The following is a 26,750-nucleotide window of genomic DNA, read 5'->3' as shown; positions in this document are numbered from 1 at the left end:
AAGCCCGTGCACCTAGAGCCCGTGCTCTGCAACAAGAGAAGCCACCGCAATGAGAAGCCTGCGCACCGCAACGAAAAGTAGCCCCCACTCACCGCAACTAGAGAAAGCCCGTGCAGCAACGAAGACCCAATGCAGACAAAAATAAATAAATTCATTAAAATTATTAATTAATTAAGGCACAAGATTACTTTTTACTATTGTTCCTATTCTGCTGGATAGAAGAGCACACTTGAAGATAAACGTTAACTCTCACAAAATCTCTTGAAGGAGGAGAGTGTAGGAAGAAAAAGGAAAGTCCCAAAAAAGTCAATGTTGAAGTGAAAGGCTCATGGATCAGGGGTCTGAAGAACTGAGTTTGAGCCTTAGTTTTGTCATTAATTAACTGAAACCTTGGGCAATTGAGTTAACCTCATTGGGACATGGATTCCTCACTTGTTGAATAGAAGATTATACCAAATGTTTCAAAGATGCTTTTCAGCTCTTCACTAAAAATCAGTACCTTCCTTGTGGCATAAAATGGGACAGGGAGAAAAGTCACCCTGTCTTTAACTGTAGGTCCCTTTTAGTTATACCACTGTAGAAGTCTGTAAGTTTTCCTCTACTTAGAGCGACAGGAAGTATCCTCTCTAACTTATGTTTCTAGAGTAAGGTGCTTACGCCATTTAGTACCATGCATTAGAAATTATTGATATATTTCTTTATGTTGTCACAAATGTAATTCTCCTGTTAATAAACACTCTGGCAATACCTAATTCCGTGGAGTACCTAGTTCTGCCCCTTAGTTATAGTTGCAGTGATTCAGGACAAGCATCCACATTGCACTGACAAGATGAAGTTTATTTACTATAGGAATAGTAAAATAAATATGATAAACTTCTGTTAAACAACATTAGCTCAGCAGATGCTTTCATTAGACGATTTTAAGTTTGAAACAGTATCATTGTCTTGGCAATTTGGAAACAGTGGATGACACGTCAATGCCTGGAGCTTAGAATTAATTTTTTTTCCCCTGTGGTATGTGGTGTTTGTATGTGTGTGCTGCAGAGAATCTAAACGATTTATACAGTCTAGCCTTTTTTTATTCCTATGACCCATTATAATGTAAAATGTCTTTATTTTCAGTGCCATATTATTTAGTTTTGGCCATTAGTGTTACAGATATAATTTCTTTTTTCTCAATGGAATAGTAAAAACATTTCTCTGCGTACCATGACTAACATAAAATTAGAGAAAATGCTAGAAAAGTGATCATAGATTGTCCTGAAGTGACAGCCAGGAAATATTCATCCCAAAAGTGTTATAACAACCATCAGAAGGCAATGAAAGAATTTTAGTGGACACTCATAATTGACCATTTCGTCCTAAGAATCTCTAAGGTAATAATCACTAGGTTTTTCAGAATCTTTCTCTCTCTCAGTCTCTTTCTCCATTTTCCCCTCCCTTCCTTCCTTCCTTCTTTCCTTCCTTTCTTCCTTTTTCTTATTGTTAGTCTTAGGAAATCTTTAAAAATTTCAATTCTATATGATTATTTTCTAGAACTGCACATATAAGAATTTGCTTTACAAAGAAATTTGAAACAGTGCCCCAGTTTTCCCCTCAGGTGGTCTGTGCTCTCCTGTTGGCCCTCAGTTTCCTTCTGGCATTGTCACTTATTGAGCCGGTATGCTGGGCCTTGGCAAACCCTGCCTCTTGTTTATTGTTTAAACAAACTTTCTTTAACAGCAGCACATGTAAAACAAGACTTCAGAATTTAATTTATTCCAGTGTAATGAGGCCGCCAAGAAGAGATCAAGGTAAAAGTCAACCTTCCTATTTTTAAAACTGAGCCCATAACAGCTTGGCTTGCTCTCCAATCTTCTCTGAAGCCTCCTCCCTCTGGTAGACATCTTCCACTCCATCCAGACTAAACCACTCATAGCGCCCATCAAATGCCTCTTTCCTCCATGCCTTTGTACATGCACATCTCCTGTTTGGAATGCCATTCTCCTCTCCCAGGTAGCTCTAACTTGTCCTCCAAGACTTGATTTAAGGCTTCCCCTCTGGGAAGTCTAAGTCCTTCCCCAAAACCCACCACGAGCTCCAGCCAGGAAAGGATGTGTGGGCTTGCTCTGTGTTCCCATTTTATAGCTAAGAAAATTGCAGTCCTTCTCTCCCTGAATTACAGTTATCTCTGAATATCTGTATCTTCCAGACAGTGATCTTCTTTATACCTGAGATTGTTTGTTCACTGTCTCATCTCCAGATCTAGCCACACATTTGATCCTTAGTAGTCACCCAGTCAGTTTTAGATGAATGAATAAATAAATGAATGATCTACCTAATGAATGCAGAGTTTTAACGTGGAGTAGAGGATTCTAAGGGCACATGAGAGGGGTCTAGATATCCTGAGGTACTGGCATTATCATAATAATAGCTAATCTTTATTTATTGCTTAATAAGTGCCATGTTATGTTTCAAGTTTTTTATGTGGATCATATAAATTACTCCTGGCCAAAACCCAATATGGTAGTACTATTACTAGCCTCATTTTGCACGTGGAAAATCTGAGGCACAGAGAAGTTAGGTAAACCTCACAGACTTGGGCAGCAGAACAGGGTGAAGCCAGGTTTCAAGCCAGAGGTTTGACCCCAGAGCCCACACTCTTAACTACTAGTACAAGGTACCTGTCTATGCTGCTACTGTAGAAGAAGGAAGAAACTATTATCAGCATCTGAGCACAAAGCTGACATATATTGTTAACTCAGTAACTGTCTCTATGCTGATTTGCTCTGAGTGACCTAAAGGCTGGAATTCTGTTGAATGGTCTTGGCTATTAACTCAACAGAAAAAAAATAATTTTTTTAACAATTAGAGCTATCCAACAATGGAATAGGCTAGCTCTGAAGCCACTCATCTGTAAAAATATTTAAGCAGAGACCGGGCTACTACTAAGTGGGGAATTTCAGATCTGGAATTCATACATATCAGAAGGATTAGGCACTGCACTGGTGAGTTGTCCGCATTGATGCCACTGGAGTTATGCTTTGGTCAAGCCATACACGCAGAGATACAGTGACTATTGTATAGAACTTGGTCAAATGAGGTCAGTGAACTCTTTCAAAACTAAGACACCATTCAGGCCCAACTCAAGAATTTTCTAACAGTAGAGATGGACGTAAAGCACTGTGGAAAGCAGGTGGAGTAAAAGGATAGAAGACATATCTGCCTCATTGTCAAGTGACAGTGTCTGTATCATTTAATCCTTCAGAGCCTCAGTTTCTTCAGCTATTTGATGGGGGTAATAATCGCTCTCTTACTTTCAAAATGTGGGGATCGAAGAAAATTTTTGAAAGTGGGAGAATGTGATATAAATATAAATTGTCATGAAGGAGATATGAAAGAGATGTAAAGTTATGAGGCAACTATAAGTTAAAGTCAGATATATACACACTTCTTCTGCCTATAATTACCACCAGCTCTCTTAAAAATTTTCCAGCATGATTCAGGTATCTTTGTCAAAAATGTTGCCCTCTCATGGCCCGAATACATTGGTTTACCTCATATGAACTGGTACCTCTTCCCGGATGATATTTTCTGTGTCTTAGCCCTTATACCATAAATACAGTATATTAGCAGCCCTGACTATTTAAAATTCTTAAGTTGCTGAGGTCAGAGACACCATAGGAATTTTAAGGTTGGTGGCTGGAGAATCATCCTCTTTCTCTTTGCTGTATAGATAGCATCCACTGAACATGCACAGTAACTGCTTTTGTTTGATAGTTATACCTGCAGGAGCATCTGCATGTGCAGATCTGGACTGTGGTTTAATCTCAGGGGCAGGCAGCCTTGGTCAAAGGAAGAAAAATTCTGATCCTCCGGTTACAGAATTGCCCTTGGTGAAAAGCACACTCTATACACCAATCAGACAGATTGTCAAATGATTTGTAATGGAATTAAAGAACAAAGTAGCGCCAGAATACATGAAAAGGGATAAAGGAAAAATGAAACTAAAAGAAGAAAAGAATAATAGGAAGAAGTGAAATAAGAAGATAGAGAAACTCAAGGAGAAAGAAGACAACAGAATTAGAAGAGTAAAACAAACAAACAAACAACACAACCCATAAAGAGATGAAGAAAAGAACAAGTCTTTGGTACCTGTTTTACTGGTCCGTGGAAGGGGTCCCCTGAACCCTGCTGTTCTCTCGATTTTCAGAGACGGATTAGCAAAATATAAAGTGAGCATAAAGTTGCTAACTGTGTGGGTACAGAGTCACCTTGGACCTCATCAGTATTGCTAAACATCACCCGTAACCTTTCCATTATCACTGAGGGTCTGCTCAGCACCAGGTCCAACTGCTCCAATAATTTCAATTACTTTCCCCGACAAATTTTATGTTTCATGTATTTTAGTGGCCTGATAATTATGATTTCTCTCATTTCTTGCTATCGAGCTTAATGGGTTCCAGCAAGAGTGTACAGTTTCAGAAATGAAGTTCCACTTGAATTCACAAGTTATTATCTACTTTCATTAATGGAATTGGAAAAAAGAGAGTGGAAAAGAGATAAAGAATGAGGAAGAAGGAAAAGATGAGTGAGCAGGAACAGGGGGAAAAAAGAAGAAAACAAACAGCCAGGATCAAAAAAAGGAAAATCAGCCATACGTGAAAGGAAAAGTCAGGCTGCGTATACAGAGAAAGTAGAAAGGAAAGTACGCAGACAAACTTTTTAAAAAAATATGAAAAGCACCGAACAGATTACTTCCATTATTAGGCACATGACTAATAAAGCAGCAGAGGGTGTTGGAAAATTCTCAGGCTTTGTAGCTAGACCACAATGGGTTTGAGGAACCTGGTTCTTTTGTTTACTAGCTCTGTGGTTAAAAGCATGTTACTTGACCTTGCTGAGATTCATCTGTCTTCTTCTCTGTATGGATAAGAACATTGACTCTATGGACTAATTCCCTTTCCTCTTTCTTAATCCCTCTTCCATGTGTGTGTGTGAGTGTGTGTGTGTGTGTGTGTGTGTGTGTATCAAATTATTTTAATGGAATGACGATTATGTACAAGAAACTGTGCTGGTGCAGGGAGATGGGCTTTCTGAGAGGCTGCAGAGCTGAAGGCGGAGATATATGTAGAGCTTAGGTGACCTGGGCACTGACAAAACTCTCCTCCCACATGGGAGGCTATGATTCAGCTCCCGCTGTCTGGCGTAAGAAATGGAAATGTCCAAATCTGAAGACACTCTCATCAGTGGAAGCCCTAGTAAAAAGGATTATTTGCATCAGTTCTACGTGATGATTATGTAAGCCCCAGGAGGAAAGGCTTGTGACGCAGCAAGGTATCAAGGGTTCGGATCCATTAAGACTTTGTGTCACCGGCAGCTGTGTGAATTCTGATTTGGGGCCAAATAATTGGTAACATACTCCGACCTTATAGTTGGGTTATGCATGTCATCTCTTACAACCAACATTTAATCCATCTGAAGAGGTATAGCTGGGAAAAGTAGGAGATAGAAAAATGAAGAAGACATAACTCTTGACTTCAAGAAGCTAATAATGCAGTAGGGGACATAGAATAAATACACAAATAAGTGTAATAGAAAATGAATATGATAAGTCGTATAAAGTGTCACATTGGATCATACAGGTTTGAGAAGGAAAATGTTATATATTTTATAAAAGATTATCTTTTAATAAAAGCCCAAGTTTTAAGCCAAAGGAATGAAACTCTAGTTTTACAATTTTAAGCAGCAATGAACTACTTGGGAAAATAAAGGAGGATTACAGAGTACTTTCCTATTTCCATGAAAATACATCACATAGATGGCAACGACTGAGTCCTGTACTGCAGGCACTCGATGGGATAAAATGAGAAAATTTAGAAAGAAATTCCCCCCCAAAAATTGGAATTAAAACATTTTAAAGATAACAAAAAGCAGCTGTAGTGAAAAATTAAAAACAAACAACCATAAAACCCCCTACCATATACGGAAATAGCTGAAGTGATGATTCATATAAAATGCCTCTACTATGTATTCTGCAACTGAAAAGGTTAACGGTTTTCTCTAATAATCCTAATAGAGGCCACTGAATGATGGCTTATCTTCTTCAGTTCCATTAAAATGAAGTAAAAATGGATGCTCTTAATGTGGACTGAAAGAAAAGAACTAATTAACCTGACAATGTGCTCCTCTTTCACCAGGTACCTTTCTGCAAAGGCAACTAAAACTAAAGACAACTGGGCATTTTTTAAGGTTATCTATACTTTTCTGTGAATACATTAAAAAAAATTGTCTGGGAGGTATCTGGTCAATATTGATTGACACAGTCCTGTATCAGCTTTTGCTTACAGAAAAAGCATACACCCACTGGAGAACCGTGAGCCTACCTGCCCCACTCCAGGAACAGTGTGTGGCACGTGAGATACAAAGACAAGTGAGGAAATCTTTCTCTCAAAGCACCAGTACTTTATTTGGAGAAACAAACACATACAAAAATAATTACAGCCTCTGAGAGAGGCAAGTGCAAAGGACTATGATCGCTGGTGGGGGAGAGGTGACAACTAAGAGAGTGGCAGGAGGGTGGAAGCTTCATGAATATGTCAAATTTCAACCTGGCCTTCAGGAATCCCAGGAGCTTGCCTGGTGGTGAAAGGAAGGGAAGGGGTTTGTTCACACGTCAAGAAGGGTCTACACAAGTCCCTGTTTGCAAGGGTCATTAGGGATTCAGGCAGGTGCTGTTTGTCCTACAACCTGCTTATTGACTATGTCCAAGTTACAACTTGCCTAAGATAATGTTAGTGGTCCACAGAGGGCTTTGGCAGTAATTAAAAAACAACCAAAAAAAATCAAAACAAGTGCCACCTCTAGGGATTTAGCTTCTTTGGGTCACAAGTCTGTTGTATCTCAGCAGGATCACACTGGGCCCAAATGAAGAGATTTGACATTGTCCTTCTAGTCTCATTATCTTTGACAAGGGCCTTCCTTGCCTCAGTTAATCATGACAGAGAATGTGAGAATATAGATGGTGAATTGAGGGGACATAAGGGAACCCGGGCTTCCTGTGCTCGAAATCACCAGCCAATGCATTGCAGCTTCTTATGGAGGCTGGGGCCCAAAAACTCAATTAGCAACCACGAATCCAGAACCTCAGAGGCAGGTCTCAGGTTCCCTGGACTTATTTGAGCTACTAAGCATCCTGCTTTGGTTTCTATCATGTCAACTTACTTTCCTCATCCAAGGGTCAGCTAGAATAATAATACACACAGAAATCTTGAAAAGTCAAATCTTATATTTTAATTCACAGATTCCATGGCCTATTAAAACGACTCCTAATGTACATTGAAGAATAAAACCTTCCTTACCTTTCCACCTCTAGAGTTCAGAACATTAACAAAGAATTTCTTTCCTCCTACTTTTTGGAAGTTATTCTGTGTTTCTTGAACCATGTCAATTTTGGAAAATCTCTACCTATTCATATCTCTGAGTATGAACAATGTGAAAAATCCCATGTTGGCTAGAAATTTTTTCTTTCTTTCTTTTTTTCTTTTAAAGACCATGGAACCAGTGGCTTCCTGGGAGTAAGTATAATTTTTGAAATAAAATATGGGCTAAAGTGGTCTTTTAACCTTTAGAGTTAGATCTTCAATGTTCTTCGTATCTTGGTATCATCCTCAAAGTTTTGTGGATATTTTTAATAAGCATCTGTTGAAAATAAGGTCCAAGAGGGAGGGGATATATGTATACATCTGACTGATTCACTTCATTGTGCAGCAGAAACTAACACAACATTGTAAAGCAATTATACTCCAATTAAAAAAAAAAAGCTAATGGAAATAGGAGTGATGGAGCAGAAGGACAAAAGGTGTAAAAGATGTTCTATAAAAGGTTGGTGGGATTTATATGCCCCCATTATCTACCCCAGCCCATGGTCCTGATCCTAATTGTGCCAGTAAATTATTTAGCAATATGATTTGTCATGTGAAATAATATTTGGATCACTTATTAAAGACCCATTTTATGTCAGACGGCTTACATAATCTAAGCCTAATTTTTGCAAACATACTTATAATTGAGAAAACCATTTCAGCAAGCTCGAGAGACTTACCTAGGGTTACAGATTCAAGTTAATGCGGAGAGAGGATTTGAACGTATGTAATCCGAATCCCAAACCAAGTGTTTTCCCCTTTTCTGCTAAATCCTATTTATAAGACTTGTGATGGTCAGAAGAATGCAGAGTCCATCTATTTCTTCCAGCTAAGTAGCTCTGGTCAGGTTGCCTAACCATTTTTTTTTTCCATAAAGATACACATTTTTTAAAGAAACATTAAAATGCCATTTCTATCTTCTGACTTTAAAGGGGGGTCTTAATAATATCTGTGTTGTAAAAGAAGGAGGAACAGATCTGCCTGAAAGTGGTTGAGCTGTAAGGAGGGATGCTGAACTGGGGGAGAGGATTCTGTTGCAGGAGAAGTTTGGAAAACGAAGTCTGAGTCAGAGATGTCTCTACCACACTTGTTGTCCGACAGAAATACGACGCAAGCCACACGCTTAGGTTTAAATATCCTAACAGTCATGTTTAAAAATGTAAAAATAAACAGGTGGTTTTAATTTTAAGAAGATACGCAATCCAGTGTATCTAAAGGATTACCGTTTTAAGATATAATCAACACGAAATATTCACGATCTGTTTTACATTCTTTTTGTATATGAAGTTTTTAAAACGTCTAGTATATGCCTTACACTTGGAGCACATCTTTATTTAGAAAGCCTCGTTTCAAGTGCTCTAAAGCAACCTGTGGTCAGAGCTGACCACACTGCACAGCAGAGTTCTAGTAGCTTAAGAAGAAAGAGGAGGTGATCAAAAGGAGTTCACATGCGGGTCCCAGCGGCTCGGGCGGCTGGAGCAGAGGCAGCGGCCAGGCAGCCCAGCTTCGAGAAGGCTCTGCGCCCGCAGGCACCCGGCCCGCGCCCGCCCCGCTGCCACGATGCCCAAGAGGAAGGTCAGCTCCGCCGAGGGGGCGGCGAAGGAGGAGCCCAAGAGGAGGTCGGCGAGGTTGTCAGCTAAACCGGCTCCTGCAAAAGTGGAAACGAAGCCAAAAAAGGCGGCAGGAAAGGATAAATCTTCCGACAAAAAAGTGCGAACAGAAGGGAAAAGGGGAGCAAAGGGAAAACAGGCTGAAGTGGCTAACCAAGAGACTAAAGAAGACTTACCTGCAGAAAATGGAGAGACTAAAAATGAGGAGAGCCCAGCTTCTGATGAAGCAGGAGGGAAAGAAGCCAAGTCTGATTAATATCACACACCTGGTCCTATCAGGGGTCCCTGTCTCCCTCCTTGTACAATCCAGAGGAATATTTTTATCAACTCTTCTGTAAATGCAGGTTTTTTAGTAGCTCTAGAAACATTTTTAAAAAGGAGGGAATCCCACCTCATCCCGTTTTTTAAGTGTAAACGCTCTTTTTTAAGAGGTGAAATCATTTGCTGGTTGTTTATTTTTTGGTACAATCAGAAAATAGTGGGATATTGAATATGGGAGGTTTGATTGTCTTGGGTGTCAGCTTAACATTCCACAGATGGGGGGTAGCTTTTCTATCCTATAATACAAAGCATACTAAGTGGCAGTTTGGAGACAGTTGTGCATTTAATGTCTTAAACGCTTTAAATTACTTCTCTTCCCACGTTGTTTTTGGTAGAATTGTTTCCTAAAGCAAACCACTCACCCCTTGATCTTGGCTCTCCTGGGCAGAATTTTGTGCACTCTGTAACATCTTTGGTAATGGCAGTCCAGTTCTTCTAGTAAAACTGTTAATGTGCTGTGGACGACTGACAATTTGAGCATGTAGTGTATATGATATTAAATTGTGAATTAGTGGGACTTAACGATGTAACAGCATATCAATATTTGAAGATATTGGTACTGGATATCCTGTGAAGGAAAATTTGCCTCCAAATTTTAATCTGGAAAGTCACTGGAATAACTGTTCAGAAAAGAATCTACATGATTTTTTAGATTTCTGGTGCGTATGTTGAGAATTGTGTACAAATTAAAATGTCTGTGTACTGATCCTCAAAACAACCAATAAAATCTCAATTATGAAAGAAAAAAAAGGAGTTTACATGAAAACGAACTCATTTCAGAATGGGGTGACTGAAGTACAAAAAATTATATATCAATATTTGGAGGTGGATAAAATTTCCATCTACTGGGAATGAGGTAAGACAAATTATAAGGGAATCACGTGGAGTGAAATAAAGGGGGGAAGCAAAACAAACACTGGGGGAGCAGGTGTTTCCCATTCATTGTCACTCACTCACTCAACAGAAAGTTACCATGTCACTTGCTCACTCAACAGAAAGTTACCATTCTCTCCGGTTGCATAGAGGAGAACTCTAACCCAGAGAAAAATTCAGTCACTGGCTCGAGTTTCATCTTCCTACTAGTCTACGAATCTGTGACTACCCAAAATCAATAGTTTGTATCTATCTTATTCTCATTGCCTATAGTGAAAATAGAAAAAGAAAAAAGAGGTATAATCTGTCAGCTGACCTGAGTTGCTGTTGTTGATGAGGCAGAGACAGGGGATTTGCCAAGAGCAAGGGGGTAGGAGGCTAGAAATCTTGCCAAGGGCTGTGTTTCAAAGACTTGCTCCAATCCCTAGGCCTGTAAGGTGCCAGAGGAGGGGAGCCAGGCCCACAGCAGCTGTTGCACTAGGCAGTTGTTATTCTGGGGACATGGACCCACTGTTCTCTTGGTACAGTTGAAGACAGAAAGCAAAAGATTGGGTTTGACAGTAGTCAGAGAGCATTGGTGGAAAAACTGGAGAAATTCCTGCACATGAGGTTGGTGAAAAATCAGGGGAGCTTGTCCAATGACCTGCTCTGGATTTTCAGACACTAGGATAGATTCTTATCTGACTTACACAAGCTCAGTATGTTTCCTGGTTTGTATTTTAAGTTTTAAAATAACAGTCTTACTCCAAACTGTCCATGTGAAACGCAGATCATCTACATTCTGTGATGTAATCCGCTTGGGTCATGGCGGTGAGAAGATTATCACATCGTTCTCATACAGGCAACTCTTTTAGGAGAATTTGGAGGAACAGAAAAAAAGGGGCATCAGACAGCTCTAATTAGCCTTACTTTCATGAAAACTGAATTTCATGAAAATCAAGTTATTTTCAGCTAAGGATCACTGCTGAGAGGAAAGAAAAAACAAATGAGCTGAAGAGTAACAAGACCCTCTTTAAGAATGGATTCATAGTGAACTCTCATTTCTATTTGGATAAGTAGTTTACACATAATTACTTAACCTATAGGATTGTGAGGGAGTTAAAAATTTGACCATATTCACGCATTCAAAAGTTCCGTCAACAGCTGTTGTTTGAGCATCTACTCTGTGCTAAATGCTATTCTAGGCTCTGATTAGAGACCAGTGTGGCAAAGGCTGCTAGCTGATTCCTAAACCCATTTCCTCTTCTTGGAAACACAACTAGACTACATTTTCTAGACTTTGGAGTTAGGTTTGGATATGACTGAGTACTAGCCAATAGACTATAAGAGAAAATGTTGCTTCTGTCCCTGCCATGTGTGATTCTCCATGAGAGTCTTTCACTGGCTATATTGACCTCGGGAACTACATTGAAAGTGGTGGACCACATAGGAGAAGGTGGCAGAATCACCGCTTAGAGGAGAGCAGTAAGAAAACTGGTTTTACGCTTGAGGTGAGCTAGAAATAAACTTGTTATAGCAGCTAGTGCAACCTTAGATAATATTAGCATGAACAACAGACTTGCTCAGTGTCCTCTTGATCTTATAACCCAATGAGAGACAGACAATAAATAAGCAAACCACATAAATATATTTGGTTGTACATGAAAATGTTAATCCTAGCTATAGAAGAAGCCCCCATAGCTCAGGTTCATGCTAAAAGATTAAAACTGTGGTTGATCCAAAAAAAAATTTACGTTTGACTTTGGAATAAACAATCTCTTTCTCTCTTCATCCTACCTCTCCACCCCCTGCCCAACAGACACACATACCTCTTTAACCAAGTACCTAATTTTCTGAAACAGTGGTGGACTCCACTGCATGCAGTGAATAAGAAAAACCACATCATCTTAGAGATTTCAGTTCCCTGTTTTCTTTCCTGAATGTTATTCCATGGTAGAAAGATATAAATGCATCTTTTCTGTAAGCAATAATGAAACATTGGTTGGCTGGTTAATTTTCTTCCATAAACAAAAGCAGAAATACTGACTACATCACCTGGTGGTAGAGCAGCAGAAAGATGACTGAGGTGATACTTCAAAGAGTTCTGAGATCCTGTCCTAATTATGTGATGGGAGCTAAAGAAGCTACTGCTGAGGTCTTAGTTGCCTCATATACAAAACTGGAGGTTTGGGCTAAATGACCTATAAGACTCCTCACACTTCTATTTCTACTTTCTGAGCCTGAACACAAACTTTTTTTTTTTTTTTAACAGAAAAATGGTAGATGTGTGGCTCAAATGCAGTGCTTGGGAGACATTCTGCCTAGTTTATAGGTTCAAATGATGGGACTCAGCGTATGAACTTGGAATCCTCGACTCTCTGTTAGAGGCCTGATGCATTACCTAGAAAACGGAGGCTAAAGAGACATTGGGAAATCCCAGGTGATTCAGAGATTCTGTTTGAATTATCCAAAAGCCTTCCCAGGACTTTTACTTCATTTGACCCCTGTACTTCGGAAGTGTGTGTGTATATATGTATATGATTCTGATTTCCCAAAGATCTGAGCCTCCTTTGTCCTTTGAAGCTTCAACTTTTCAAAATAAGAACTGTATTGTTTTTAACAATTGGGTCTTTCTCCCCAGCTCCCCACCCCGCGCTCAGCTTCTCTCCTCTCTGTGTTCTCCCTCAGCCCCTCTCAACTGTCTGGCTACTGACGGTGTGCACTGTGATTTAAGATACTCTGTGCTTTTCCCTTCCTTACCACGGTGCCTTTGATTCAGATACAGACAGATACATTATTGATCAGATTTTCGCTGCTCCTCTTCGCTTGCTGCTGTTGCACTCGTAACTAATAAGCTCATAAGAGAAGGAGAGTGAGGCAAGCCTGCCTCCTTTTATAAAGCAAGAGGATGACAATGCTACAGCCTCCACTTTGGCATCTTTAAGAAATGCTACCTGCTTTCCCACTGGGAGCCTTCGTTTGTTTGGTCGGGCCACATCACTGTGCAGAGGCTAGTGGTCTACCTGCCGGACAGTGAAGGCCTGCTTGGATGAAGAAGACGAAATTTACGTAGATGGAGGACCATTCTTTGTTCCATAGTGGATAAGTGGTTGGGCTTCTTTGCTAAGTGTTCCATGTAAATCCTAAGTAGCCATTTTTAACCAGATTCTTTATAATCCTATTTATTTTTTGCCACCAACCTAGGATTGGGTCTTCAGACTCTGAACCTACATCCTTCTCTAGAGGCAGAAATGCTGGGAATTTTCTCCTGTGACCTATTTTTCAACACCTTTGCTGGATCCTTAGAGACATGACTGAAAAAGCTACAAGAAAGATTTCTTTATCTTACCTAAAGTTTCCTTCTTCTTTAGACATTTAAACACCCTATTTCAAAATATCACAATTTTCAGTGCTCATATCCTTTAACCCAATAACTCTACTATCGTAGTTACGTTTGCTAAAGCACGTGTATGTGTGTGTGTGTTTGTGTGTTTGTGTGTGCACAGACGTATACATACAAACATGATTATTCTCCTTGTAATAGCAAAACCTGGAAAAAACTTGGGGGCTACTTAAATAAATAATTGGTCATCCATAGAGTCGAATAATATGCAGGTATTTTAAAAATAAAATAGCTATACATGATGATTCTGAAAAAGTGGTTACATTACTAAATGGAAAACATACTTGCACAGGCTGAACTCTTCTGTCAAAATTTTGATCTATCTGCTATCTATTTATCTGTCTTTCTGTCCGTCTGTTCGTCATGCATCCATCCAGATACCTCTGCTTCTTTATGTATTAAGCATTTTACATTTTACTGAGAGTGTAGGTAAAATCTGTTAACAGCAACTTCCTCTAGGAAGAGTGACTCTGGGAAAGGGAGATTTACATGTTATAGTTCACCTTTTGGCGTTTTCTGAATTTCTAACTTGGTGCAGCTATTGCTTTTATTTTTAAAAGATGTCATGTCAGCTGAGGTAAACTGGATTCTGATATTATGGAGGATTCCTCTTCTTTTTTTCTTTATATATTCAAACCTGTGTAAGTCTTGTTTGAAAACGCCCTAATATGAAGGCTTAATGGTTATATAAAAATATGGTTCCAGTCACTTTCCTGAAAATGAATCTTGAAAGATGAGGGGAAAAAGTCACAGGGGCTATAAGTCCCTGAGTGGTGAGAACACACGGAGGGGGCAGAGGAAAGGGCTGTGAAGGGAGAGGAGTGACACTGAGGGATGTGATTCCCGCGATGCACAGAAGTAAGGTGAGAGAGGGCTGGCAGTTAGGGAAATTGGAGTCTAGCCCCGCTCTGCCATTTCCTGCCCTCTTACACATATCACTTAACCTCTCCCAACCTCAGTTTCCTCATTTATAAAATAAGGGAATTGTGTTGGATGATTTCTGAGGTGCCTTCTAGCGCAGAAATCTATACATTTCTATGAAACATCAGCCATTCTCCCCCCACATAATTGGCAGGAGGTGGTAATGAAATAATGTCTAGAATATGACTCATCTTTCAATGTACATTTTCTCTGTCCTTCGACAGAAGTAGTCAGCAGGTCTTGTTTTTTTCCTCCTGTTACTCTGATAATAAGTCAGGATAAACGCCCTATAATGGACGCCACAGAGACTTTTTTTTTTTTTTTTTTTTTTTTCTGTACGCGGGCCTCTCACTGTTGTGGTCTCTCCCGTTGCTGAGCACAGGCTCCGGACGCGCAGGCTCAGCGGCCATGGCTCACGGGCCCAGCCGCTCCGCGGCATGCGGGATCCTCCCGAACCGGGGCACGAACCCGTGTCCCCTGCATCGGCAGGCGGGCTCTCAACCACTGCGCCACCAGAGAAGCCCCACACAGAGACTTTTATTTGTGGGGAAAAGCTGAGCTGGCCCAGAAATGCCCATTTGACAGAACACACTTCTAGTCAGAGACAGCAAAGGCAGGTACAGTGAATGCACGATAAGGTAGATTAGAGTGATCAGCGTTTTAGTTTAAAAGAAACAAAAAAACACATCATTCATCATATGAAATTTTGCAGTTTGTGGTATGTTCTATTTTATCTGATTCTGTCCACCTTTCCTTTCTAAAGCCTTTCAACCCCATTAATGTTTTCTATTCCAAAACTACAGAGTAGACAGAAGCCTGACCCAATCCCTGCCATCCCAGCATACTGTCAAGTCACCATGATCCTTTAAAGCCCTTGGCTTGGGGTTATGGAAAGAATGAAAGCCAAAAGTCGGGTGATCGCTATTTCACGGTGTGACCTAGGAAGGCCAGTGCAACGTGAGGAATACTTCTCGAGCCCCTACCACGTCCTAGGCATCGTGCTAAGCATTCAGTATTCAAAGGTCAAGGCCCTTCGTTGAAGAAGATAGGAGTCTAAAGGGGGAAGGATCAACATATCTGTAACTACAGTACAAGTCCCACACCAGAAGGCCAGACCAGAGCTATGGAAGCACAGAGCAGGGGTTGTTTAGCCTGCCAAAGGGTCATTTGAGTTGGGACTTAAAGACAAATAACCAATATCCAGGATCTCCTTTTGCTAACAGTTTCTGGCCTTACTGTCACAGGGAAAATATCTCCATTTCTCTGCATGTGATTGCCCCAGAAGTGTAGTACGTTTGTGAAAAGAGCAAGCAGGTCATCTGAAAGATGGATGAAGAAAGACCCAGAAAGAGCAGAGCTGCTCTGAGAATGTGGAAGAGTAAGGAAATGGGGAGCAAACCAGGGAAAGAATGGGCCCGAGAAGGAAGTAACGGGGAGACGGAAAAGCATACAGGGAGGGGTGAAACACTGTGGTGGGCGGTGCCACTAAGATATTGCAGATTTCATCCCAAAATGGTCTTGTTTACCTGCAGAGACTGTGTTTCACTGGGCGTCCCGCAGTAACTGCTGCTAGAGTACATCTCCTTTCATATGAGGTCCCCTGCTGTCACGAGCCTTCATGAGCATGGCTGAGTTTTGTCCTGAAGCCTTTGGCAAAGTGGAACGAACCTAGCAGCACCTCTAAAGTGCGGACACCCTGCTGGGGTGAAGATGAATGGAACCGCAACTGGGAAGTATTTCACGGCCAGGTGTGAAGAGGTAGAGAAAAGAAAGAAAATATTTCTCTCCTGGAGTGATTTATACTAGATTTAGACGAAGACTCATAACCAAGTGTAGGAATCAGCTGTAAGTCACTTGGGAAAGAACAAATACGGTACTTTTTTTCCCCTCAAGCCATGTGTTTAAATCAAATCAGCAAATATTTTTAATAATATCATTGTGCTCTGAATGTGGTCATTGCTTGATTTATCTACCCTTCTTTGAGGAGAGTCCGTCTCAGAACTGCCGGAGTCACAGGGTCGGGGAGAAAAGGACAGGATATTAATGGTTGACTGATACTATTTTCTTTTGAGGAATAAATTAAGAGTCTCTGCATCTTCTCAAATCCCAAAGGATGTCCCACAGTACTGAAAATTTTGAGGCTAGACTTGTCCCTGGTTTTAAGAATGATGAGTTTCCACAAAGGTCCTATTCAAATGTCAATTAATAGGCCAATACCTGAAGCCATTAACCTGTGAAGTCATTATGCAGAAAGAGTAATTTTGCTATGTAATTATAGAGGAAGAATCAAGGTAAAACAGTACTGCATTTTGATGCCTAATAAGATATCGAAAAAGGGGAAGAGACATTAATGACAGATAACATCCATTTCATTATTTTAAGTGTTGACTTGGGGTCTGAGAAATATTTACCAATCCATGAGCTTCTCAGTGTCATAGTTAGAATATCTAAAATTTTGCAAAATGGGGTATTGTATCTCAGGGTCTGGAGAACTAACGATACTCACTTTTTTCAGGTTCTCGACAGTATGTAGTTACATGGATTGAGCTGCAGAGTGCCCTAAATCCATATAACTACACGCCACATTATCATACAGTTTTAACTTTATTGCGTATATGGAATTAAGGACTTAAGGTACATAGCTTTTCCTCTAAATCACAAAGTGGAATATTCAAGGTCCTTAATTGAGTTGTGATGATAATGTGAGAGCAAAACCAAAAATAAAACACTGAGCTCCCAGTTCCCAGTCCAGTGTTTTCTGTAGATTCCACTGTTTCTGAAATACCAAAGAGAAGAATTCTAGAGAACACCTCATCACAGAAATCACAACTCAAAGAGAAATCAGAGTTTTCAAAGCCATCTGACTGGCAAATCCATGCCATTTCCCAGACTTCACCTCAGCCCCTGGAGCTGTCACATTCAGAGGCTGTGTGATTTCATGCAGAGTGTGTGTTCAGCAGTTTGGCAGACAGGTTAAGGCCACCTGAGAATACAAGGGAGCATGCTCGTGCATATGTCCCAGGAGCAAGTCTAGAAATTAAGAGAGTAAATAAATGAGAACTGTGGGTGGGAGAATCTCATGCAGTAGCTTTCTGTCTGCAATAATCAACCTAATACTTAATCAGTGAGCAAGCATTTATTTTGAACCTACATCTTCAATAGCATGTAAGAAGCTAGAGAAAGGCAGAGACAAGTGATGAACATGTAGAGGAAAATCAGAGATCTGAGACTATTTTCCTGGTTAATCGTAGGCACCATCTCAGTAGTTGCACCCTTAATTAACGAGTCCTGATGACGCGCTATACTTGGCATCAGATAGTAGGTATTCTAAAAACACCCAGAAGGCAAATGATTTTTCATAACTCTTGACAACCTTCAGGATGTCTTTGTGTGGATTAGTTATCACTTATCATCTTCCTGGCTTTAGGGAGGCTCATCACTGATGCTCAGTCATTATGTTATTCCCTATAAAACTGTTGAAAGTAAAGCCATAGTATTCAAAGTGCTTATTTTGCACAAAATGAATTAATAATCTTGCACCTCAAGCCCGCCAAGTTTTAGCCTCTAATAGACATTAATGCTACACTTCACTTTACGTAATATATTCCTGAAAGTTATGAGTAAATATTTTTTGGATACATCAAATTACATATAAATACACGGTAAGAGTTGGCTATTTAAAATGGTTCTAATTCAACAACTTTTCCTAAGAATCAATTTCATTGCAGGCATTGAACTAGGTGCTGCGCATGTACAGATGAATATAGCTTGATTCCTGTCATCAAAAAACCTGAGAGTTTAGTGTAAGAGAGAGATGCATTAATACCAAATGTCAATATCGTATGCTGAGTGCAAACATAGAGGCAAGCATAGGGTACTGAGAGAACAAAGGAGGAGGAACTTGTTCATCCCTTGGAGATCAGTAACAGTGCCTGGAAGAAAAAGAAATGGCTGAGCAGAGCTTTGAAAAAATAAGGAAGATTCTTAAAGAATTCTCTGGTCCAGTAACCATTCCTTATTTATTTGTATTGTTTGTATAATCTCAGCCAAAGTAGAGCCTTATTTCTAAGTCTTCAATTGTAGAAAAGGGAATTAGGAGCAAACTCACCAGATAGATTGTTAAGGTCAGTTCCATGTTGCTGATCTATACATTCTTTGGTTCTTTCTTGTAATTTTTTTTTTTCCATATAGAAAGTGCTCTTAATGCAAAGCACCCCTGCCTTGTACTGTAAATGTTATCAATGTATTTACATTTAACCTGAAAATATAATGGGAAATGAGTATCAGTGGTACCACTAACAAGTCTTATACAGAAAGTTTAAACCAATGTGAGAGAAAGGAGCAGAGCGTTGTTTTCATGGCTACATTAATGAAAAGGCTTGTACAGTGGGGAGGCCATGACCTCCTGGAGAGAAAAAAGCTGAACAATCATAATACATCAAATTCTGCCTTCTGGGAAGTATCTGTGACTATATGTCTGGTATCTTTGTGTATCAATCTTCACTTTCAAATAGCTCTCTCTTAATCCGCATATTAGTGAAGAAAGAGCTTTTATTGAATAGATTTACATTTATTTTCTCAGGATTTTTCGGGGGCTGTTGTGGGTGTGGAGGAGGATACTGATGACAGAATCATGTAAACTCAAAGGTTCTTACTGGGGCTTCCCTAGTGGTGCAGTGGTTGAGAGTCTGCCTGCTAATGCAGGGGACACAGGTTCGAGCCCTGGTCTGGGAAGATCCCACATGCCGCGGAGCAACTAGGTCCGTGAGCCACAACTACTGAGCCTGCGTGTCCGGAGCCTGTGCTCCGCAACAAGAGAGGCCGCGATAGTGAGAGGCCCGCGCACCGCGATGAAGAGTGGCCCCCGCTTGCCACAACTAGAGAAAGCCCTCGCACAGAAACGAAGACCCAAAACAGCCAAAAATAAATAAATTAATTAATAAACTCCTATCCCCAACATCTTCTTTAAAAAAAAAAAAGTTCTTATTGGAAAGATATTCAGCCAGGTAAATAAGCATAGCTAGTATGTAAGACCATGTGATATTAGGGCTGGGGGCAGGCGATCATGCCCCAGCTCCATCCATACTGTGCAATGAGGGCAGGCTTCCTGAGTTCTCCCACACATCCTATTTCCTCACCTGTAAAACACAAGGACCTAGATATACTAAAGATTGACTTTCCTCATCTTTATTTATGGGGGAGTTGTTGAGTCATTAAAATATGTTATTGATCTACCAAAAAAAAAAATCTACAGGATAGTGAAAAATACCTCACAAACACAAAATTAGAATGGCATTGACTGTCCATAAGTGGAGGAAAACCATGTTCTAATGAACTGCTTTAGGGGACAGTTGCCTTACCTAAGATTTGGTAGTACTGAAATCAAAGACAAAACCCATCCCAACAGAGAGAGCACTGAGCAAGGGAGCCTTGCTAAATGTATTGCTATCTGCTAATGCCCAGATGAAGATGTGTTTTTAATTAGCCTTTTGGCCGTCTATAAATGCTTGCCTTTATTTGTTTCTTTTTCCCCTAACGATTGCATAGTAAATGGAGAATCTTAATTGGTACATGCTAATGCACCTTCATAAAGACCTCCTTTAGCAAAGCTCTGTAAAATGCTGACACAGCCTTGACTCTAATGCTTTATAATGCCTCTGACTTTAAAAAACAAAATGTACACATAGGGCTTCTTTTTTCCTTTAACCTGTCAAACTTTTATCAGCCAGTGGTGATTTTTAAATAGTTTTTTTGTTTTTGTTTTTTAAAGCAGGGAAGTTAGAGTTTACAGACTCTCAGCATTTATGGACTGAGACTAACAATATCTAAGATGCCTGATTCATTTCTCATATAGAGTGTATATCTGAGGGTTCCAAGCTGGAGGGCGTTTTTTATACATCTGGAAATGAGAAATGCACATTTCCTCTTTTCTAAATCCATGATCTGGAAAGATCATGTGCATCATGAAAAATGGATAATCTTTTGACAAGGGTATAGATTTTTCTGACTAAACAATAAATCTTCTATCAGGTGAGTAGACCAGTCCCTCCTTCCAGCATCCAACTGACCCTGGATGGGGTAAGTGATGCAGAGCAGGCAGGGCTCTAGGGCTTTGCAACCTCAAACCAAAGTCTTGCCTATTCATGCACAGGTGGCTCTTTTTTTTTTTTTTTCCAGTCCAGAGCACTACTACTTTCCTAAACACCTGAGATCTCATACCTGGGCGAGGGGGGGAGGGTTGTGTCCTTTTTTTTCCCCCCGCTCTGAGAAGGTAGTATCTTGAAGGAAATAGCTTTGCCTTTGGAGTCAGAGAGACCTGGCTTCAAATTGCAATGCCCTTATTTTGATTTGGGACACCAGTAAAAATGAAATTATAAGTCTATCAAAGTACAAAATAAACCACACAAAAGTTACATGTATACACACACACTTATGCATACATATGTACACATACGCATGTGCATGTGTGTATAAAATGAGCTGCAAGAAAAGAAGGGTGCTGTCTGTGCAACTCTGCTACTATTGCTGGGGAACTTGAAGGCTGGAACTGTTCAAGGTTTCTAGTCTCCCACACCAATGCTACAACTTTTACTCTAAACAACTGAGAATATGATAAGAAGGAGAAGGACAAAAGAGATGAGAAATGGCTGTTGCTCTTTCAGGCTTTCAGTAAATTTTCCTTTTAAAACCGCTGAAACCCAAAGTGCTGCAAGAAGGCTGTGTGGAAGGCTGCAGGCAGCGAGGAGGTCACCAAAGGGAGGAGGGAATAAGAGCAAGGTGCCCAGGTGCTCAAGCCCAAATCAGTTTTCACTTCAGCCCCCTCTGCTGACTCCCAGCACAGAGAGGAAGATCGCAGCCCCTGGCAGCCTCCCTTCCTGTGGAAAGCATGGACAAACCTGTTCCTCTAAGGCTCTGGGGCCTGCCTGCATTCTGCTGGTGCCCTGACACCCTGCAGGTGTTATACTTGTCCTCAGACTCTGTCTTTCTCACAGGCCACAGGCCCCTGAGCTTCTAAGAAGGGTTAATGATCTCCTCTCCTCTCCCTGGGCCAACTGGTCACCTTCATTTCAGCCTGTGATGACTCTGCGTAATGTCTGTCTCTTTTGAGTGCACACACAGGTGCAGAGTTTAGTTTTCACCCAGACTTTTGGCACTTCATATTTGCACTGCCACAATGAGGACATTTCACCCAAAATTAGCATCCCAGAGTAGAAATTAAAGAGAAGCAAGAAAGGGACAGAGAGCAGAACCCCCTCTGCACTTCCACTGAAAGTCCTAACTCTGGACCTCGTTGCCCGTTATGTCAGTGTTCTGTTAGGTCTCACACTGCATCCAAGTTCCTCTCCTTGGATTCTCCTTAAGTCAAATGTTGACGTTGTTCGGCCTGGTTGGACAAGACACATGGCCAGGCACCAACACATAGGACACGTTCTGAAGAATACACCAAGAATTCTACTCAGTTTTGGAGGTTAGGCCTTTCTACTGTTGTCCCACTCAAGAAAAAGGATCCAAACATAAAGTGAGCATGGCATTATTATAGGGATTATCTTTTTTTTTTTCGGGGGGGGATTATCTTTTATTATTTTTTATTTTTTATTTTTTTGCGGTACGCGGGGCCTCTCACTGTTGTGGCCTCTCCTGTTGCGGAGCACAGGCTCCGGACGTGCAGGCTCAGCGGCCATGGCTCACGGGCCCAGCCGCTCTGCGGCATGTGGGATCTTCCCAGACCGGGGCACGAACCCGTGTCCCCTGCATCGGCAGGCGGACTCTCAACCACTGCGCCACCAGGGAAGCCCTATTATAGGGATTATCTTAAATCTGTTCTAATTTATGAAAAATTTGTTTGCAAGCTTCTATACCTTATCAGTAGATCACAGTATTTGCAGACAACTTACAACTCATCTTGACGTATTCACTAAAAGTTAGCATGAATGATCAAATCACATCACCGTACTTGTCTAACAGGCTACTAGTATAAGTTTATGTTATTAAATGTGCAGAAATCCAATGTCCCAGTTTCATTTTTCATCACACTGGACACCTGTTTGTGGTTTCATTGCTTTTTAATCCCTCGATGCTATAGAATACCAAGGAATGCGTAGGTCAGAAACTCTTTAATCTGAGCAACACCAAGATTTCTATGGCTTTCTGCCAGCTGCCAAGTGAGAAAAAGCCTGGACAGCAAAGTGATAAAAAGAGCTTTTTATGCAGATAATTGATAAGCATATGCTAATGAACCAGCTTCCTACTTCTTCCACCAGAATATTACTGCATTTCAAGTGCTTGGAAAAGGCTAAGAGTGAGTTTGAAATTTGCTCATAACTTTCAACCAGTTCCTGTGTAAATTTTAGGTGTTTGGAGGAAAATCGAGTACAGTACTTCCATTGCTTTTCCAACCTAATTGAGCTCTTCTAGTCTGAAAATACTCACTTGCTAAGACAGTTGAGGGTAATGCCTAATGGAGAGTCTAGGCTTATCTCTGAATTTACAGAATTTGCTCTCAGGCTTCTCTCTGTCAATACAAGGAATCATGGACTAACCATACTCCTGGCAAACAATCTACAGTTCTTCTGCTGGTCCTTTGAGGTTGTCTTGCATGTATTATATATGATACTCATCTGATATTAGCAGTTAACAATGTTAACTGGGCTGAAAATGATGATGGGAAGTAAAAATTAAAAATAGAATATAGCCTTACCAAATTAGAAGTTTAATGAGAAAAGATCTCTACCTCATTAAAATTTTTCCTGTCTCTTCTGAACCAATGTTTGTACCTCCTACTGTTATGCCCATTTGATTCTTCAAACTAAGCTTTAAGGAAAAAGTTCCACCTCTGATTAAGGAGGTTCAATTATTCTATTAATGAAATGACTAATTATGTCAAAGCTTACAAAACATACCTGTATTATTCTTCACTTAAATGAGATTGGGTTGAAATAGATCTTCCCTGACAGAAAGTAGTTGAAGATAGTTGCAACTACCTTTAACTAATTAGGTAAACTCTGTTCAAAATTAGAGATTTATAGTTCTGGACCAATTAAGGGTCCATGGTAACATAGTATAAAGTCACCTCTAATGTAAAAGGATTAGCAAGTTTTAGTAAAGTCCATTATAATGTCCTTGACCAGTATTTAGGCTATGGAATTCTGCTTTGTTGTGACTTTGAAAACCAGCTCTTACTTCGACAAGATTTATTCTACAGAGCCTCCCTGGACAGTAATAAACGGTGGATCTTAACAAATACTAGTAACCAATAACCATTGTCTGTTTTGGTACAAAACTGACACATAATGCAAATAAGACAGGAGTCGTATTTTATAAATCTTGCCTGTTTTGTTTTGAAATGAAGATAAGTATGTTGTATCACTGTAGCAAAAGGCTTGGATCTGAAGTCAAACAGCCTCGGTTCAAATTTTGTTTCTTCACCGCCAGCTGGGACTGCTAATCATACTAACCTTGTCAAGATGGTGTTACACTTAAAAGAGATATTATGAGTAAAGCACAGAATGCATCTAATAACTGAATAAATTAATAAAGCCGTGTCTACTTGGGGGACAAATGTTCCTGGATAGTAGAGATATTTTATCCTTTCCTTTTCCTGCTTTTCTCTTGCTTTCAAGCAACATTATTTTATTTTTTCCTTATGCCCTTTGAGCATTTTAAAGGCATGGCCTATTCTTGAGGGCCAGAGTTAAAATTACGAAAACACTTTAAACACGGATACTTAGTGAACCTGGGAAACAACGGTGGGAAATAGGAAAGGCAGGTGTCTGAGGGCCCTAATTTGGCGTGGCCTGGGTTAGTAAGAATGGATACTGCAGGGCTGCAGAACTTCTCTGACTAGCCTGGAAGTAATCATAGGGCAGAATATTCTTAAAGGAAGGACTTGGGAAAAGTAGGCATAAGGATGCGTGTATGTACACGAACCTGTGTAGAGTTTATTACTGTCTTCTCAGGTGCTTTACTTAGCAAATGAGCTCAGCAATAGTCCCCCTGAAATTGCTTGCTCTGGGGTGCTTAACAAATGGTTGGCCGTTTAATGGCCCGAGGCAGAGCCAGGGAAGGTTAACGCTGTGACAAAATGGGCATTAACTATGATAACAACAGTTTTCATGGGGGATTACTGCTACTATAAACCTTATTCAACATCATAACGCTAGCATTAATTTTTCTTTTTCTCCAATTTTAAAATTAAGTCATGCTCCAGGATGTACATGACACAGAGGAGACCTGAAAACTCAAAGTGTCAGACATTTAATGATCTTTTCGTAATTCTCCGTTGTTGCAAGAAACCACTCAGATGCATATTCTAATGCTTGGGTAGATTATATTACTCACACTAGATGAAGTGCATTTAGGAAGAGGGCTGGCAATGTATTAGATCCTATTGTGGCAAAGACTCATACTCCTCTCTCCCAAACCTGACCAAACTTCATTTTGACTAAATTTGATGTCCATGGTTAGAGCATCTACTCTGGCTTGGACAACAAAAGAGAGGGCACGTTTATATGGAAAATCTCTGTCCAACTGCACATTGCCTGGCTGGGAAAGAAACCACCTGAAGCTGTGTGTAACCTGATCTCATTAGCACAGAATATGCATAATTTATCATAGGAGGTTTGGAAGATAAAATGCCTGTGTAATGTCAGATTATTATGTAGTACACCTGGAACTAACATAATGTATGTCAAATATATTTCAATAAAAACAAATTGAAGTGCCTGTTTAGTAAGAATGAGATAGTTCTCTGGTAATCTTCAGTTGTGGAGCACAAATCAAGAATAGCATGCAGGGCTTCCCTGGTGGCGCAGTGGTTGAGAATCCACCTGCCAATTCAGGGGACGTGGATTCAAGCCCTGGTCCGGGAAGATCCCACATGCCGCAGAGCAACTAAGCCCGTGCGCCACAACTACTGAGGCTGTGCTCTAGAGCCCGCGAGCCACAACCACTGAGCCCATGTGCTGCAACTACTGAAGCTCGCGTACCTAGAGCCTGTGCTCCGCAACAAGAGAAGCCACCACAACGAGAAGCCCGCACACCACAACGAAGAGTAGCCCCTGCTCGCTGCAATGAGAGAAAGCCCGTGCGCAGCAACGAAGACCCAACACAGCCAAAAAATAAATAAATTTAAAAAACAAAAAAAAAGAATAGCATGCAGGAAGGTACACTATCTGAAAGAAAGCGTGGTTTGCTGGGATCAGGATAGTGGGACCCCTAGTGGAGGTGTTAGAAAGGGCAGGCCCTGGCTGAGGGGCTTCTGATGGACACTTCCTGAGCTGTTGTTTCCTTCCAAAAGAGGAAGGGGAGGGGCAACGTCAAGCATCTTTCTTCCTAATTCGGTCCACATAAGGATGGATAAATAAACCTCGGGTGAACTTGCTGAGGAAACATTTGCAGCTGAGTCCCAGCATAGCCAGTTCTCAAATGAGCTGGAAGAGATGGCATTGCTGACTCCATTCAAAGGCTGAGTTTTTCCTTCTGCCACTTGAGCTCAAGTAGATTTGGCTTCCTTATCACTTCTCTTTCCCATGTGTATCCTGTTCATTTCTCAGATCCATTTTCGTATATTTTTGGCCTCCATTTCTACTGTTGATCCTCTTCTTTCTTAGTTTTGATTACGTTCTTTGGTTATTCCCTTTGCCTCTCTTTTTTTAGAAGTTACTTTCACTCACACATGCGCACGCACACACGTGCGCACACACACACACTCCCAGAACACAGAAAGAAGCTTTAGTATTCCTTTTCCTTTTGGACCACTCTGCTCCCAAATCCTTTGCTATGCCAGCTGGCGGCAACTCCCCCTACTGACTGGCAGGGATGTTCCCTCACTCACCACCAACTCTGGAAAACAGCCAATAGGCTTTTCTTTAACTCTTTCCTTCTGCTTGTACCTTTAGCCCAGCTTTAATTCTCTAGTTTCAAATCACCAATCGCAAGTTCCCCATATACTCCAACATATGCAGTATTAGATTTAAGCCTCTTCCACATTATCCTATTTTGGGGTTTAAAGCAGGATGACAATTTACTTACATGTACTGAATTTTTATTGTATTTATATATTCTAAGACACCTATCATTAGGAAGCAGTGACCACTTGGAATGTTTCTGATGGATGGTCATATAGTCTCTACTTGATCACTTCAATTAAAAACAAATTCACTACCTTCTAAGACAGCAACATCATTTTATTCTTAGTTTGACTTATGAGAATATTCTTCTCTGCTCTTAGACAAAATCTGT

At 40.5% G+C, this 26,750-nt stretch overlaps 1 protein-coding gene across 1 annotated transcript; it reads left to right on the top strand.

Annotated features, from left to right (window-relative positions):
- The first annotated feature begins 6,394 nt into the window (after window positions 1-6,394).
- LOC307186780 (non-histone chromosomal protein HMG-14-like) lies at window positions 6,395-9,391 on the top strand. Its single transcript, XM_079922313.1, has one exon. It carries the CDS (start codon window positions 8,964-8,966, stop codon window positions 9,267-9,269), a length of 306 nt encoding a protein of 101 aa, XP_079778439.1. The 5' UTR covers window positions 6,395-8,963; the 3' UTR covers window positions 9,270-9,391.
- The last annotated feature ends 17,359 nt before the right edge of the window (window positions 9,392-26,750 follow it).

Source organism: Stenella coeruleoalba (assembly GCF_951394435.1).
Source record: "Stenella coeruleoalba genome assembly, chromosome: 5".
NCBI classification, from domain to species: domain Eukaryota; kingdom Metazoa; phylum Chordata; class Mammalia; order Artiodactyla; family Delphinidae; genus Stenella; species Stenella coeruleoalba.
The sequence above is the reverse complement of the archived record's forward strand: the minus strand, read 5'-3'. Positions and strand labels throughout refer to the sequence as shown.